General features: G+C 43.5%; 1 protein-coding gene across 2 annotated transcripts; it reads left to right on the top strand.

The window, feature by feature from the left end:
- On the top strand, positions 11,398–14,755 carry TIGD2 (tigger transposable element derived 2). Of its 2 annotated transcripts, none has more exons than XM_021101764.1 (3): positions 11,398–11,745; positions 11,927–12,141; positions 12,791–14,755. In XM_021101764.1, exon 3 carries the CDS (start codon positions 12,828–12,830, stop codon positions 14,403–14,405), a length of 1,578 nt encoding a protein of 525 aa, XP_020957423.1. In that variant the 5' UTR covers positions 11,398–11,745; positions 11,927–12,141; positions 12,791–12,827; the 3' UTR covers positions 14,406–14,755. The 2 variants fall into 2 exon arrangements, with proteins under 2 accessions (XP_020957423.1, XP_020957421.1); XM_021101762.1 differs by having other exon boundaries at positions 11,927–12,378.

The following is an 18,654-nucleotide window of genomic DNA, read 5'->3' as shown; positions in this document are numbered from 1 at the left end:
TTTCGCTCCCCTCCACATGAACTTGAATGCAAGGTCCCATGGGCCAGTGGCGTGAGGTGGGGATCTGAGGACTCCCCAACATACTTCCCAAAGGGATTTTCTGGACCATCATAGCCTTAAGCAGCAAAAAGAAATGTCCACCGACCAAAGAGGTCTTCTTGTCTTCCTTTCCCATGAAGAATCTTCTTCCACCATCCCCACATGCTGAAAATAACAGCGAGGCCCTGTGGTGTTGATTCAGTCTTCAAACAAATTTGCTACATATATCCAGAACTGCAAGAAACAGAGGCTTTCTGTCTCTCTCCAAAAGTAATTGGCATTCTTCCTCACCTTTGGTTTAAGAAACTGTTATCACTTAAGTGATTATACCTTTGACAACAGAAGCTTTAGGGAAATACAATTTCTAGCAGCTTAGCGTTTTATAATAAGTTTTAAGTATTTCAACAATGGTTTTAAAAATCACTGTCCTACTTGGGGCTACGCATGACACAGTGACTCTACTAACAGAAGCAATGAATTAGATGGCAAACAACGTGTTTGAACTCAGTTTTAGGTAGACTGCAGAAATCAGTCACGAAATGGGAGAAAATCTCAGTAGCAAGTACATCTTAGGATCATTTTCAAAGACATCTCAAAGGTGGATGCATCCTCCTCTGGCTTCTTTAATCCCTCTCTAGAATATCACCGCAGCCTATTTATTCTACCTCCTAAAACTTTTCAAATCATTTTCCTATCTGTTGCTGCAGTCAATTTGTAAAATGTAAACATTTGAACTGTGGACCTCATCAGCATCTCTTTGTACCTATATCAAATCATCTTAATTTGTATTTGAATCTTCCGCAATGTTTATATGTCATTTATATCTCAAGACAACTGGAAAATAAGACTGACTTTTGTCAGAGACTGGAATAAAAATTATATTCTATAATTATATTCTATATTCTATAATTATATTCTTCAAGCATATAAAGTCTATAAGACAGAAGAAACAAGCAGGAAAACAGGGCTCATGGGAACATATGTTTGTGGACTTTGATATCTGAATTCTTCATTTCCAACCACTACAGAAATATGCCACTATTTTTTTTTTCAAATCTTAACTCTGAATAAAGATTAAAATTATGGCAGCAATTACTTTTGACTTTTTAAAGTAAGAGTCCAGTTCATAAAGCCTTTTTTTTTTTTTTTTTTTTTTAATGGCCACACCTGGGGCACATGGACGTTCTCAAGCTAGGGGTCAAATTGGAGCTGCAGCTGAGGCCTATGCCACAGCCACAGCCACTCGAGATCCTAGCTGGATCTACAACCTACGCTGCAGTTTGCCCTAATGCCAGATCTTGAACCCACTGAGTGAGGCCAGGGAACAAATCCTCATTCTCACAGACACTGTGTCTGGTTCTTAACCTGCTGAGCCACAATGGAAACTCCCCGTAAAATCTTTCTATTTAAAAATTTCTTCAAAATCTGTGACCTGTGGCTGGCACAGTGCCTGACTTATTGGAAGACCATAATAAATAATATGGTTTATATTCTTTAAAAAAGTGAAAAAAAAAGGTTAGGAGCAAATAAGAAAATATTCTTATTAAGTGAATAACAAATGCCCAGAACTAGAATTAGAAGTTGTTTTAACTTGTGAGGGAGCACAGAAACAATCACTAAGGTTCGTTTTTTGCCCAAGTCTTTTACATATGCTCTTATTTAGTGAACACAACAATTCCACAATACAGGTATTATTCACGCTTATTGAATGAGAGACTGAGGCTCAAGAACAACAGCCAACAATGGACAAAGGTAGATTTCAAACCCAGGCTTCTCTGACTTGAGATCTATGTTCTCACAAACACATTAAGACCTATAAATCCCTCTTTTAGGAACACATCTGATTTCCAATTGTGACTGAGCTAAGAAAAAAGCCATATTATGAACATCACTGCCAAGTACAAGGTATATATAGTAAGTTGAAGCTCCGAGAAATATTAAAGCATCAGAGATTATCTTAATTAAAAAATATCTTCATTACTACACACTTTCACCTGTATTATCTCATTCAAACAACATGAAAAAAGCTAGGATGTAAATGCCATCATTCCTATCTTACAATGAGCAAATATTTAAAACTCAGAAATCAAATTACTTGCCCAGCCTCTGCTGGAAAGATGTACTCACAGAACAGAAACGCGAGACATCGCTTATTTACTCATTTAACAAAATAATTACCAAGAGAATGCCATGAGACAAGTACTATTGCAAACAGCAGGTTTTCCTATGCAAACAGCTGTAAATGTGTTAAAATTCATGAGTTATAACACTCAAGGCTATTATGGACTATTAGGAAAGATGGAGGGAGCATTACTATAGGATTATTGTGCATTCATGTGACAGCTATCTGTTCAGTAAAAATATCTCACATCACTGTCGCTGTAATAATTTATTATTTACAGACATGCATTGCTATTAAATCTCCATTTTATATATAACAATGCTTATTTCCCTTCAATGGAGTATGGTAAAACCTTAGTGGTCGAGCGATTAACTACTGCATCATGAGATAAAACAAGCTCATGGTCCTGTGCATCAAAAAGAGCTTCAAAGTATACAAAAGGAAGAGACTCTTTCAACTCAAAAGTAAAAAGCTAAAAAATGCAAGCAAGGAAGGAAGGAAGGGGAGAAGGAAGGAAGGAGGGAAGGAAAGAAGGAAAGAAGGTTGGTTAAAGTCTCAATACTCATATGAAAGTTATGTCAGAAAAAAAAAATGACCTAAAAACTTCTTTTGTAACTGTAACAATGATAAATTAAAATCACCTCCTGGTTTCAAGTAGCAAAAAATTCCAACAGTTTCAGAACAAATAAGATCAGGGCATAATTAATTCCTGGGGTGTGTTGTAATACCAGAGATCATTGTTCAATAAAATCAGCCTGCTTCCCTTCAACATTACTGGAAGCAAAGTGCCAAATTAAGTGAGAAATGTTAAAAGTCCAGTCAGCATAACAATGATGGATTTAATAATCCCATAAATTTCTCCTAAACAAGCAACCCTGTAATTGCACATCAAGTTCATCACACTGTTGATAAGGACTTTCCACATTGCTAGCTAGTTCCCCTGCTACATCTGCAAAGGAAAATACAGCAATGTAGAAGACAAGAAAGAGGGAGAAATCAGAAATCTGTGAGATCTACAAGCTTAAGTATCGATTTAAAAGCTTGGGAAAAACATACATATACACACAATACATACATACATATACACGCACATAATACGTACATACACACATATATACAGACATATAATGATATATGTGAGTATATCACATATATAATGATATATGATACATACAATATATACTTATATGTGTACATATTATATATATAAAATGACATATGTATATATATGAATGAAACAAAGCCAAAGAAGGAAAGATGTGAAAAACCAAAGAAAAAGAGATAATTATCACCTACCACCACCTTTCAGAAGTCTGGTGTCAGGGTTTAGGTTAAAAGACATAATAAATGCAGACAGGAAGGGCAGAATTTTCCATCCCTTCCACTTTTTTATTCTAATTTGTAGTTTTTAAACTTTGCAAAGGAGAACAAAGATAATAAACTAAAATATATTTCAAAATATTATTTCCAGAAGGATGATATTTGAAAATTATCAATTGTATCATCTTCAGATACCTAAAATCAGGCTAAAAATCTGCCCCAAACAGAGTATACAGAACATACTGCGATTCAGGATTAAAGCAAAGAAAGAAAATGTGCAACTGTTTTGGATTTAGTGAAATGAGAATTTTCCATTGACAATTCTAAGGTAATTTTATGAATCTCCCTATAATGACAACCATAGATACACAATCCACTCTTACAAATACTCTACAATATCATTATATGTATATGAATTAATTTCGCTTCTTGCACTATTGTTGTCTTTTAGCTTCTTTCAAAGTCTCCTTCCTTAAGAAGTTGAGAGAATGTATTTCCTTCTAGTCAAAAGATACAGGAAATAATAAAGTCACAGCTAGTATTTACTTGGTGTAGAGTGTGGTACTTTGCAAAGCAATTTATATTTCACTTCATTCTTGCAACAAAACCACAATCAGTGATTTTTATTCCCATTTTCCACATGTAAAAGATTCGATATAGCCAGTTGTAGATTCTAGGGCTTGTAGCTGGCAGCCAGTTGTACAACCAGACTGTGTTTCCAGAACCCATGGAGTTTATCACTAAAATATACTACCTACCTGGTCTCTCAATTATTGTTTACATCTCCTAAAACAATAGTTGAGATAACTAACATCCAGAGAATTACCCCAAAACATTGCAACCAAAACAGAACACAATCAATGGATATGAAAAAGTACCTGGAATTCAAAATGAGTTAAGTATAGCAATTCCGCACCTAAGCTCATAGATGGGTTCAAGTCAGTTCTTGCTATGAATATATTGACTATATATGACTATATGATTATATAGCTATGACTATGCTATGCACATACCTACTACTTCTGTGTCAGATAAAAGGGAGGTAAATTTCACCTGGAAGTCATCATTTTTTCTTCCGATATAAAAGATAGCCAGAATGTATCACATAGAATCCTCAAGTAAAGTGACAGTCTATCATGAGAAGTAGTTTCAACATCACTTGGGCTAAATACAGAGATACTCCTCAGTCGTGTCTTTCTTATGTCTCCCCTCCAGGAAAGCCAGTGGAGCAGGAGTAAACGGGACCATTTAACACTGTAGAGCACACCTTTGTAATGACTTAATGAAAAACTGAACTAAGGATCTGAAGAGAGATTGTTCCAAAAAAGAAACCACATGGGACATAAGCATCACCGAGGGATGCTCCATTAGGGAAACACAAGGTGCCACCGCCATGGGATACCACTGCACACCCACGGGGATGCTAGAAAGAAAAAAAAAAGAGATAAAAACAAGTGTTGGTGAGGACGTGGAGAAACTGGAGCCTGCCATGGCCTGAATGTTTATATCTTCAGAATTGGTATGTTGAAATTCTGATGCCCCATGTGACGGCATGAGGTGCTGGGGACTTTGGGAGGTGCTTAGGTCATGAGGGTGGAGCCTTCATTAATAGGTTCTTATAAAAAAGACCCAGAGAAATTGTCTGCCACTTCTATCATGGGGGGACACAGTGAGAAGATGCTTATAAGCCAGGAAGGGGGTCCTAATCAGCTATCAGTCCAAATCTGCTGGTACTGTTACTTCGACTTCCAGCCTCCAGGACTGCGAGAAATACCTTTCTGTTGTTTATAAGCTACTCAGTCTGTAGTGTTTTTGTTACAGCAGTCTGAATAAGACCCAGTCCTCACACACTGCAAGACTGTAAAGTTCTTTCTTTTGAAAATAGCTCCTCAAAAGATTAAGCATAGAATTGCCACGTGAACCAGCAATTCCAATCTGCTGTATGCCTCAGAGAAATGAAAACCTATGTCCACACAGAAACATGTGCATGGATGTTCATAGCAGCTTTATTCGCAATAGCCAGACAGCAGAAGCAACTTCAATGTCCGTCAACTGAAGAAAATGGAAACGTGAAATAGAGCCTATCCACATAACAATTATTTAGCAATAAAAGGAGGCATGCCCCAACAGGATGAGCCTTGTAAATGTGTCAAGGGAAAGAAGCCAGTCACAAAGGACACATGTTGTGCCTCCATTTATATGAAACATCTGGAATAGGCAAATCCCTAAAGACAAGTGGTTGCCAAGGGCTGGGGATGAGGAGAGAGGTTTGGAGGGAATGGGGAGTGACTACAAATGGTGTGGGATTTCTTTGGGCGTCATGAAAACTTCTATCATTGATCAAAAGCAAGTTGCAGAAACAGTACCCCGAGGCCTTTTTGGTCTAGAAGCATTGAAGGCAGTGTTACCAAGTGCCGTCTTCAAGCACATCCAAGTCTCACTAAGGCAGAATTGCATCATGATAAGACTACCCAGCTGCTTTAGGGATAACGTCAAGGCTGAATGAGCTAATTTACCAATGATTATTATTCAAACTTTTTTGGATCCTGGACCTTTTGAGTATGTGTTGAAAGCTTTGAACAAGGTAGGCATGGTGTTACCCCAAGGAACCTAAATAATTCCACAGACATTAGAGGAGGACTCTCCAAGATTGATGTGAAACATGACAAAAACAGGATCACTCTCTAATTTTGCCTCAAAGAGGGGGAACCAGGAAAGAAGAGCGCCATGGCACCCCGAAAATGACCAAACATCCCCCTTTCCTGGCTAACAGGAGTGACTACTGCTTCGTCTCCAGTGATGACTCTAGCCTGTTCCTCTAGCTTCCTAGATAAAAATCAAGATACCATAGAGCTCCTGTTATGGCTCAGTGGTAACCAATCCAACTAGTACCCATGAGGATGCAGGTTCAGTCCCTGGCTGTGTTAAGGATCTGGCATTGCCGTGAGCTGTGGTGTTAGGTCGCAGATTTGGCTCGGATCTGGCATTGCTATGGCTGGCAGCTATAGCTCTGATTCGACCCCGAGCCTGGGACCTTCCATATGCTGCATGTGCGGCCCAGAAAAGCAAAAAAAAAAAAAAAAAAAAGATTCAAGATACCTAGTAGATGAGAGATCCCACTGTGGTACAGTGGGTAAGGATCAGGTGTTGCCTCTGAGGCAGTGGGGGCTCAATCCCTGGCCCAGCATGGCATTGCCACAGCTGTGGCATAGGTTGCAGCTGTGGCTTGGATTCAATCCCTGGTCCAGGAACTTCCATATGCTGCAGGTGTAGCCAAAGGAAAAAAAAAAAAAAAAAAAAAAAAAGCAAAGAAAAAGATAGCTAGTAGCCACATTGCCTCTGCTTTCTGACAGCACCCAATACAAAGAGACGCTTCCCTTTCTTTAAACCTCTAGAAAAATTACCTTTCCCCAAATCCTATTATAAGCTCCACCTGATTCCCCTTTTTTTTTTTTTTTTTTACACCACTCCACGGTTTTCCAAGGTATGGATCTCTCCTGCTGCAACAGTCAGTCCAGTTTAGTAACGGCGCATTCCTGGTGGTATTTGGCTGATGAGAATCAATACTAGTATAAAATACTCGTAATGCATTGCTAAGAAGAACACATATAAAACTTTACATATAACTTCATGTCCCTATTGAAATATGCACATATATCATACATACACTACATATGCGATCACTATGCTGACACGAGCCAAGAGAATGGCTAACAAATGTTGAGAGGATTTATCTCTGAATGTTGGTTGGTACGATTGTTTTCCTTCTTGCTTTTCTTTTTTTTTTTTCTTTTTATTTATTTATGTAGGGCCGCACCTAAATTATTTAGGGTTGTCAGTACCTAAGGTTTTCAGTCTTCCACATGTTAGAATCACTTTCATGGGAGGCTCCATGAACGTAAGGACTCCTGGGCTTCATCCCTGGACAGTCGAGTTTGGACCCCCGGTGATTCTCACCCGTAATGTCTGAGGAACCTTGAAAAACACAACTTTGATCTGGTGTTGTCACAGCTGTGGCTTAAAGCTGATCCCTGGCCTGGAAACTCCATAGCCCATGGGACAGCCAGGGGGGAAAAAAAAATAAAAAAGAAAAACATAACTTTTAGGACAACCTAGAACTTAAAGGCTATAACAGAGGAAGGGGAGAAACTTTGAGGCGAAAGGAGAAATACAAGGAGCCTGAAACCATGAAGCTTTGAGTGCTGGGAACAGGGAGCATGCTGGAGCTCTCAGTAAACCTGAGTTGACTCAGCTGATGGAACTGCAGGCTCCTTCAGAGAAGGGCTGCAAACTCAGCAGGTCTGGAAAGGAAAGATGGGTAGCATATAAATCTCATGCACGTTTCCCACCCACACTGCTGACACCAATCAGCAATTCATTAGTTTCGTCCATTGAAACCAACAGGTTTTTCAGACACGAAGTCTAACTCTTCCTCAAACATTCCCGCTGGTAATTTGCCTTCTTCCAACCCTATTAAATCTTTTCCACCCTCCCAGGTCCTTATTCTCTTTGTTTATGCTGCCAGACAGCTGAAAGCCCACCTCCAGCCAACGAAGAAATATAGAAAGCTCAATTAAGTTTAAAATCCCCCACTGAGCATCTATATGACACAACAGTGTAAGTCATTATTATCTTTCAACATCGTGTTAACCTTTTAAAATTTTTTTTTTAAATGGGACTTTCCAACAAGCAATCTGATTTCTCTTGTGCCCAGAAATGTAAGCAGAAAAGCGTTCCCACCTTTAACCATTTAAAAGAAAAACTCTTACATTAAAAATGAATACTTTTTGTCTATAGCACAAGGTAAAATGACTTAGCTAAAAAAGACTTCCAAGTATAAACTTTCATCTTACCACGACAGCTGTTGTGCATCGGGTTCGTCCTAAAACACACACCACCCCACAATTACATTTTAGCTGCAAGTTCCCCTCAATGTTTTATGCCCCTTCAGATAGGCAGCAGTACATTTTTTTTGTGTGTGTGAAAACCACCGATTTTTCCAATGGCAGTAAAATTTCCAATTATTAACAGAGAAACACTATTTGATATTAAATCAGTTTAATCAGTAGAATGTTATTATGTCCTCATCCTAAGCTTACTGGACTAGCCAATTAGGTATCAAATAAAAATCTCCAAGTAAATGAGGGTCAATGATAAACTAAATGGAACCCCAAAGCAAAAAAGTGATTCCTTTAAAATTAAGTATTTAGAGTTTTCCTATTCTATTACAAAACTATTATGCATAAAGAATACCACTGAAAATGAAATCACATAATGTATTCGCATGGAGAGTATCTCAGCAGAATAGGAAATTTAGAGCTTATGATGATGAGACACATATGCCACTTTAAGGTGATTTGGAGTAGTTTTCAGAAAACCCACATTCCAATAAACCAACACTATGTCTGATCAACACGGTTGCAGACTTAAAAATAGTGCTCTCACACCTAGAATGCCTTTTTGGTAGGCTAATGCCAAAAATTCCATGTTAATAAATGGCAAATTTAATTCTGCAGAATCAATCCTTGTATGTGAGATAGAGGTAACATCAACTTCGTAGTACTATTAGAAGGATTAAGAAAGATTACATACATGCAGAAGGAAAGAAATACTGTGGCAGAATTCCACAAGGAGGGAAATAAAATGTCTTTTGAGACTAGACCATGGGAATCGGAACAGACAGTTGGGAAAAAGATACAGAAATTGCTCTGCATAATAAAGGGGGAAAGAATCTTAAGATTTCCCGAGCAGCTGAGAAGGAAGGAAAGAGGGGGGATCCCAAGACAGAAAAACTCTGGAGAGAGGATGGGGAGGATGGCACAGTGAGATGGAGCAAGGCTGGGACCCAAAGAACTGGCAATAAGAAGTTGCCTGTGGGCAGCAAGGCTCTTCATAAAATAAGGCTGAGCCATTCTAACCCCGCCCCCAACTCCAATGTAAATCTGCTACAATTAGCAACCCTTCTCCCTCAACAAGGTCGATTTGATGAAATGATCTTGTGTCTTGGGTAAAGTCTTATGAAGAGTCTGCTAAATACAAGTGCCTCCTTGGAAGTGATGTTTTGAGAAAATCAGGAAATGTGGGCTGGGTTCCAGATGTCAACTTACACCAGGTGATGAAAAAAGAGCAGTTATAAGAGATAAGACACCCGACAAGCTGGAGCAATCAGCAGAAACGGAGAAATGAAACAAGTGGTGTCTGGATGGAAATTAAACCCCAGAGATAGTGGGGGAGAGAGATAAGAGGCAGAGTTCATTTTATTTAGATATCATGGGACCTGAGGGACCCTGGTAGGCTGGCGGCTGAGGGGGTAAACCTGGCAGCTAACTTCTAGCTACACCCTGTGTCTTTTGATTGGCAGTCAGTAAATGTCAGCTCTCTTCCCTTCTGAGGAATGAATAGCGTTTCCTAAGTCAGATACAATTGTTTTCACGCTTATTACAACTATCGGAGAAAAGAGGCAAACTACTAAAAGTGATATAAAACTAGCACAAAGTTGAACTTGATCCAAAATAGTCAACCAAGAACGAAAAGATCTACCTGCGGGTAAATCAGACATTTGTCCAAAACATCTGTGATTTCATCATGTTAACTAGGAGATTTCATCACGTCACATGGGAGAAAGCAGCGATTTTGAGGAAGGCAATTGAGCAGCCTGGGCGAGGAAGTCAGATGGAAACCGTAAAATCAACATCTTTTCTGCAGTAAGAATGATTGGAAACATCCTAGCAACAATGTGGGCTTTTCGTTTCATGTTAACGAAAAAGGTTAGACATTTATGTTCAGATAGCAGAGAAACTTAACTGAAGACTTCCGTTTTTTTTCAAAGTATACACACACACACAAAAGAAATAGACTAAAAGCGTTTCCTGGGTAAACAGGTGCTGCAGGATGAAGGTGCAGCCGCTCCCTTCCCCAGGGAAGTCTCCGAGGGTCCTGCAGGGAAGCGAGTCCGTGAACGCGGAGAAGGCACGTTCATCGCAGCGATTATTAGTGCACAGGTGCCTCCATTTGCTCCAGTGAAAATGCCAAAATAGAAACGTACTGTACCTTGGCTTGAAATCAAGGGGCTTTGTCAAACTGCAATTCCCTTACTACTACCTAGAAGCAGAGGGCGTGGAGGGGCGGCAAGAGAACCTCTCACAGGCTCTTGCGTCTCCCAGGTACAGCCAGCTTTACAGAGTCGCTTCTACAGAAACTGTGACTTGCAACCTCATCCCACCAGGGAAAAGAAACCCCAAACTCAATTTGACCGCCCCCAGCTGCGCCCCACCTAACTGGGTCTTGCCCCGATGGGTGTTGCGGAGTGTAAGCCCCAGGTTCTTTCCTGAACCCTGTCCCCACGAGGAACCAGCCTCCCTGTTTTCGGGCAGCAGCCGCGTCCGCTCGCTCCTACCGTGGTTCCTGACCCTTGCTCCGGCTCGTCCTGTCCCGGCCGGTGGGCTGGGGATTCCCGGGAGTCGGCGCTGGAAGACGCGGACGCCCTGACGGCTATTTGTAAACACGCTCCACGTGCGCTCGCCCTGCCCCATTCGCATCCCGCTTAAGGTACCTGAGGATGCGCAAGTCTCTCGTAAACCCTCCGAGAGTGCGTTTTTTTATTGCACCTGAGGGGGGAGGAAGCCTCGCGCAGAGAGCCGGGACTCTGGGAAAAGGACTAAGACAGGGTAAACGTGTACCGCCCCCTGCTGGCCGGCGAGGCAGTCTGCAAGCTGCAGACTCCCAGCCCTCCGCCGAACCCACGCGACGCCCAGAGACTCTGCAGCGGATGGCCCCGCCCCCGCCCCGCCCCCGCCCCCGCCCCGTCCCCGCCCCTCCCGCCGGCTCGCAGGAGACCCCGCCCCCGGGCCGCGCGCGCTCGCCCGCTCAGGCCCCGCCCCCCCACCGACGCAACGTTCCTGCGGGGGCGCGCGCGTGCCCCTTAATCCCCCGCCTTCCGGCTCCGGCGGCGACGCTCGCAGCCGGCCGCCGCCGCCGCGCCGCCAGTGTCAGCCTCCCCCGGGAGACTCCATTTGCTCCCAGGGCGGTCTGGCCGCCGCGAAGGCGGGCGGAGAGCGATGCCCCCGGCCCGCGGCCTGGCGTGCCCCGGGCCCAGCGCCCGCCCGCTCGCTGCCTGGCTGCGGCGGTGACAGCCTGGTCGCTGGCGTCCACGGAGGAATCCGGGCTCCCTCCCCGCGCGCGGAGACGTCCTGCGTTCCGGAGCCCGCCCTGCGGGGAGAGGCCCTCGCTAACGCGGCTGCTCCCTGCCCTCTTACTCTCAGGAGGTAGGCGATTCAGGTCCCGCTGCGCCCCGACACGCCAGAGAATCCTGAAAGCAGTACTGGCCGTCCTCAGCCGTCCTGTTAATAGGAGGCGGTCATTTTCTCGACCTAGTTGCAGGATAGATGTGGGTACTGCCACCGACCCTGATATTGAAAGAAAAATGTTTTTGGTATTTCCCTGTAGGTTTCCGAGGCTCCGAGTGCCTAGACAGCCCCCGACAGGAACTTGGCCCATCGAGGATCATCTTTCACCAGGATTATTGTAACATCTTCACTGAGCCTTCCCCCGCCTCCCCTCTGAGTCCTGATTTCTGCCAATGAAGTTTTCCGATGCTTTCTTTCACCATGGGACACCAGTTATTGTTCACCTTTTTCCGTTTCAGTTGCCCAACACATTAGGTAGACGTTTGTGTCGTGTTAAAGTACGAAGTTGCTGCCTGTCCACTTTCACCTCATTCGCACCGCTCCCGTCTGTCCAGCTTGCCTTATCTTGCTCGCCTACGATGTCCATAACTGCTCACTTGCGTAACCTATAGCATTCCTTTCCCGGAGAGGCAGCCTTCCATGCAGCGCACTGCCCGACAAAGACAGCAGCAGTCAGGGGGCCGAGCTTTCCCATTGCATCTTCCTATCTAAGTAAGTCTGCACCTCTCGTCTTAAGCTAGCCCGTTTCCCTAAATACCCCCGCCTAAGTCTTAGTTCCTTTGACCTGGAGCCTCACCTGTAACAAGGGCGAGAGGAATCCAGTTTGCAATAGGACTGTTGTAGAGCCCTTGCTGGTACCCTATTGGTTGCCATCTCTACGGAGATTACAGTTCATGAAAAGACCTTAAACTCAGCGAGGAGGAAGCGAGATAGAAGGTAGGATTAACGGGAGCTAGTCCTTGTGGAAGGACCTTTGTAAGTTTTGCCACAGCAGAGAGAAGAGACTTACCCAGGCCTTTGCCTGGAAATTGGCCAGTACCCTGTCCATCTAGGTTCCTGGGAGACGGGGAAGGGATCTTAAAACTCCATTTTCTTGTCTCCTTGTGTTCAAACTGTTGTTCAGTCTCCTGTTCCAGTAAATATAAAATCCTGGATGCAAAATGCTGGGGAAACGGAAGCGTGTGGTGTTGACAATTAAGGACAAGCTTGACATTATCAAGAAGCTTGAGGAAGGCATCTCTTTCAAAAAACTTTCTGTGGTGTATGGAATTGGTGAGTCCACAGTTCGTGATATTAAAAAGAACAAGGAAAGGATAATAAACTATGCAAACAGCTCAGATCCGACAAGTGGGGTCTCCAAACGGAAGTCGATGAAGTCGTCAACCTATGAGGAGCTTGACAGAGTTATGATCGAGTGGTTCAACCAACAGAAAATGGAGGGGATTCCGGTGTCTGGAACGATTTGCGCAAAACAAGCCAAGTTCTTTTTTGACGCTCTGGGGATGGAAGGTGATTTTAATGCATCGTCTGGCTGGCTGACTCGGTTTAAGCAGCGCCACGGTATTCCAAAGGCTGCTGGTAAAGGAACAAAATTAAAAGGAGATGAAACCGCTGCCCGTGAGTTTTGTGGTAACTTTCAGGAATTCGTTGAGAGAGAGAATTTACAACCTGAGCAGATTTATGGAGCTGATCAGACTGGATTGTTTTGGAAATGTCTCCCCTCAAGAACATTAGCTTTTGAAACCGAGCAGAGTGCTTCTGGTTATAGGTCAAGCAGAGAGAGAATTATTATTATGTGTTGTGCAAATGCCACAGGTTTACACAAACTTAATCTTTGTGTGGTGGGAAAAGCCAAAAAACCTCGTGCATTCAAAGGAGCTGACCTTTCAAACCTTCCTGTCACTTATTTCAGTCAAAAGAGTGCATGGATAGAACACTCTGTTTTCCGACAGTGGTTTGAGAAATACTTTGTGCCACAGGTGCAGAAACATTTGAAATCCAAGGGGCTTCTAGAAAAAGCCGTGCTGCTTTTGGATTTCCCCCCGGCGCATCCAGACGAAGAACTGCTGAGGTCAGATGACGGCAGAATAATTGTGAAATATTTACCACCAAATGTCACCAGTCTCATTCAGCCTATGAGCCAAGGCGTTCTAGCCACAGTGAAAAGATACTACCGAGCAGGACTTCTCCAGAAATACATGGATGAAGGAATTGACCCCAGAATGTTCTGGAAGAACTTGACCGTGTTAGACGCAATTTATGAAGTGTCGAGGGCGTGGAACATGGTAAAGTCAAGTACCATAACCAAAGCCTGGAAAAAACTCTTCCCTGGCAGCGAAGAGAGCTCAGGCATGAACATTGACGAAGGAGCCATTTTAGCGGCTAACTTAGCCACCGTTTTGCAAAACACAGAAGACTGTGAACATGTTGACCTTGAGACTATCGACCAGTGGTTTGACTCCCGGAGCAATGACTCGAGCTGTCAGGTGCTAACTGACAGTGAAGGTGCTGAGGACCCGGCCAAGCCTGCCGAGCACAAGCCCTCCAGCAAGACGCGAAGAGCAGACCTGAATCCAGAGAAGCATATTAGCCATAAAGCTGCCCTCGAATGGACCGAGAATTTACTGGATTATCTAGAACAACAAGATGACATGCTTCTGTCGGATAAACTGGTCCTGCGGAGGCTTCGAACCATAATAAGAAGGAAACAGAAGATCCAGAATAACAAGAGTCGTTGACAGTGCGCGGAAGGGTTTCCGTGCGTTTGCGTCTTTGTGACTTTATCTGCAGTGGAACTTATTTTCTTGTTTGAAGTGCTGTGGATTTCCAGGCCAAATGCATTTTATAAATGATTTTAGGATTAGATGCCGTTTTGGATTTACTTAAATGACTGCGCTTTGGTGTCGATTCTAGGACGTGAGCATTGACATGTGCTTTGTTTAGCTCCTGTCTCTAATCTGTGTTATACTAATTCGACCGTAAGGTCCCTGAGGCCACGGATCTCGTGACTGTTTCGTGCCTGAATTTCATTGTCTATTAGAGGACCGTGCACTCTCTAGGCAATCAATAAATCTTACTTCAATTTTTATGACTTTCTCTGAACTTCAGTTTCCAAACTGAAATACAGTGGGGGTAAGGTTCCAGGTCTACGATTTTTCCACCTGCTGAAAGTTTGAGAATTCAGCAAAGATTCTGCTTGACGTACGTGTATTTTACAGTGAAAGCAGAGATCTGAAGGAAAGGAACCTAAAGCTTGAAATAGGGCATTCTGTATTTGGAGAATCAGCAGTTCAGACTGGCTGTCTCTGAATATAAGGAGGGAAACAAACAAGCTTCAAACCTCCCCCCGGGAAAGGGCTTGCTTGCACTTCACTCTTAGCTCATCTCTCAGTAGGGAGAGGTCCTTCCGAGTTGCGGAGAGACTACCATCCCTGTTCCAGAAAAAGAGATGTCATTTTCTAAAACGTTGCTTTTAGAAGCGATAAGGGTTAAAGTGTGTTATCTGTCATTTTGATCCTGTATAGTATAGACAGGTTAGTAGCTTTTCTCTTCAGTAAGCTATTTGATGGAACCCTTTAAAGCTTTCAAGTGTGTCATTTGCTTTCCCAGAGCATATTTTTCAGTGAGAACTCAGCATACGTAGCACGTGTAGACCCATCACAGGACCAGTGGACTGACATTAAACTGAATACCAGAAAGACACTGTAGGACAGCATGGGCTCCTGCGTCATCAAGGGCAGGGTCCTTACCCTCTTCTGTGTGATGGCAGTGATCACCTGCCTCCGAGAGTTTTTGTGAGAATGAATGAGTTCACAGGTGGAGATTGAGGAATATGGGCCTACAACAGGACCTGGCTCCGAACCAGCCCTCTGAGCCTGGGCTCCTGGTACTGGGTCGCGGAAATGGTGAGGTTTAGAAGTGGGTGAGTTTCAGAACAGATCCAGTGTGTGACTCAACCCTGATGTTGGTGCCCTGGGAAAACCCTTTGGAAGCAAGGGAGATGAAAGCGACATACGTGGCTAGATGTAGCTGAAATAAAACCGTGATGTATTTCAGTGGAAACTGGAAGATGAATCCAGTTCAGAAATCATCCTGATCCCCTACTGCTAGACAGGGTGAGGTGCTGCCGAAGTGCTGCCGGCACGTTTGAGACAACTTAGCTTGACTTATAAACGGAAATGGGCATGGGGTGGTACTTTCTTTGCTCCAGGTCCGCTACTAAAATACATAGACGTTGGCTTTGTGCGTAGAATCCGTTGCTAATATTGGCATCGTTCACAGATGTAGTAAAACGCCTTTAAAGCAGAGAAGGTGGCAATTAGCAGGACACCTGAAATATTAAAGTAACACAGGATCAGTAGAAAATGAGAGCAGGAGTTCCCATCGTGGCTGAGTGGTTAACGAATCCGACTAGGAACCATGAGGTCGCGGGTTCGATCCCTGGCCTCACTCAGTGTGTTAAGGATCCGGTGGTGCCATGAGCTGTGGTGTGGGTCACAGATGTGGCTCGGAACCCACGTTGCTGTGGCTCTGGCGTAGGCTGGCGGCTACAGCTCCGATTCAACCCCTAGCCTGAGAATCTCCATATGCCGTGGGAAGCGGCCCTGGAAAAAGTCAAAAAGACAGAAAAAAAAAAAAAAAAAAAAAGAAAGAAAGAAAGAAAACGAGAGCAAAAGAAATGTCACAGGAGGCTGGCTGCAATAATAAGGTCCAGCCATATATAGGGATCTTTGTTGTCATGGATTTGAGGAGATTTTAGAAGCACTGTCAAGTCTTTTATGAAGCTATTGTTGGAGCCCAGAATTCTGCCTTTTGACAAAGCCAAGGCTTTGAGTTTGGGAAAAGCTTTTTCAGAAAACCTCTAAGAAGCCACTGTCTTTGGGAGAATTCATCTGTTGTTATTAGCACACCTTCCTCAGTTTACACAATTTCCCTGACTAGAAAGGCTTGAGGACATGAAACTTTGCACGGACAGGTCCTGAAGCTTTTTGGCTTCTGGTAAGCAAAGGGATTCTGAAACCTGCAAACGGTAAGGACCTATTTGAATCCTGCTCTGCATTTTTCACAGAGCCTTTTGTTAATGAAAACACAAACGCCAGTGAGGACATTAAAGTGGTTTACTCCCGTGTTTTACTGTAAACACTGATGTAAATTGTGCATTCTAATTCCATAATTAGTTGTATACAAAAATCTTCTTCCTTTTCCAGGTATCTTTATATTAAATGTATCCTTCTAGGAAGATGCATTGTGTTCTCAGTTAACCACATGCTCCTAATATGTATCCTGATTTGATAAACACAGAAATAATGTGCTCTCATTTGACTCTGTGCACCTTAAAGAAAATATTCACACTTATTTTTATACAAATTTACAAAGGAAAATTCATAAATTTTCCATTTATAAAAATGCTATGTTTTTAAAGGGGATTTGAAAGACTAACAGAACTCAGAACCAATGGGAAATGTTTGGCAATGGAGAGTACACGTTAAAAAGAAATTAGGTAAGTGGAAGTAAGTATTTGCAATTTCATAATTCATTTTCAGAGAGTATTATGGCGATTGACTGGAAAACTTTTGAGTGCTCAGTACCTATGGTAGAGTTGGCAGGGCCCAGATCAGTAGCCGGTCACTTCAAGCAGAATTTTAAATTATAACGGCGCTCTTGCTCTGGGATTCTTTTTATGTTCAGTCTAGCTTTGGACTGAGCTCTGTGGTCCCTTGGCTATGAATTTTCCGGATTTAGGGGGAATCATGTGGGCTCAGTGGCACAGCTGCCATGAAGCAGGACACAGCTACTTAGGTTATGGTCTCAGAGACACTCTGCCTCCCATGATGTGCCCAGAGCGACAGGTCAAAGCCAGGAACTGTATTCCCAGTTTAGCCGTCCTTCGCGAGGGCTGGCCACTTGATATTTTCACAAAGTTGACCTTTTCTTATTTAAACATATACTGGATCTCCATCCTGGGCAAAAATCACAGATTTTTTTGTGCCACATGTGGTCTCTCTCTAGTTCAGTTATTAAAGTAAATAGGAAATAACTTTTTTTATAACTTCACCATCTGTAATCCAAAATTATTTTGTATACTGCACTGGCACACTTTGTGAAACTCTGGCCGAGCAGGAGCGGGGCTGTCGAAGGGTATGGGTTCTAGTACAAACACCAACTTCTCTTTCTCCCTAGATAACTTTGACAACTTTCCAAACCTTTCTTTTTTTTTCTTTTTTTTGGAGGGCCGCACCCACAGCATATGAGGTTCCCAGGCTAGGGGTCTAATCAGAGCTGTTGCCGCTGGCCTACATCACAGCCACAGCCACGCCAGATCTGAGCTGCGTCTGCGATCTGTACCACAGCTCACGGCAGTGCCAGATCCTTAACCCACTGAGCGAGGCCAGGGATCGAACCCACAACCTCATGGATCCTAGTCAGATTCATTTCCACTGCGCCACGACAGGAACTCCTCTGGACCTTTCTGAACTTCAAATTTCTTCATGTGTAAAAGGGTGGCAGTTAAACGGGCCCACTCCAGGTGTTCATAAACACCAGCTATTAAGCTGCCCTGTGGCTGTTCATTGAAAACCCCTGGCCCCCAGGCTTGGCCTGGAGAATGAGTCACAGCCTTACTCTCACGGTGAATCTAGAACTCCAGGAGGCCTGGGCATCCTTGTTGAGGTATAGGGTACTGCCTCATGCCTGGGAATGCTGGCTGCAGTGTCTGCAGGGGTGGGAGGGCAGTGCTGAGTCCCTCAGGCCCTTGAGACTGCAGTGGGCTCCTCGGTAAAACAACAACAAAACCCCACAGGTGGGGCCTGCTCCAGCTGCAGTCTGGAACAACAGGGCTCAAGGAAAAAATGGGTTCTTTTCACAGCTGAAGGCATCCTTGTGAGATGATGAGCTTGTGTGCTAAAGGCAGGAACGCCCACAGCGTGTGCAGATGCGAGGGAAACAGGAGGAACAGGCTGGCAGCCAGTCAGGAAGCGGCTCCAGCAG

The sequence above is a fragment of the Sus scrofa genome, chromosome 8, assembly GCF_000003025.6.
Source record: "Sus scrofa isolate TJ Tabasco breed Duroc chromosome 8, Sscrofa11.1, whole genome shotgun sequence".
In the NCBI taxonomy this organism is placed as follows: Eukaryota; Metazoa; Chordata; class Mammalia; order Artiodactyla; family Suidae; genus Sus; species Sus scrofa.
Note: the sequence above shows the minus strand (reverse complement) of the source record. Positions and strands in the feature narration are given on the sequence as shown.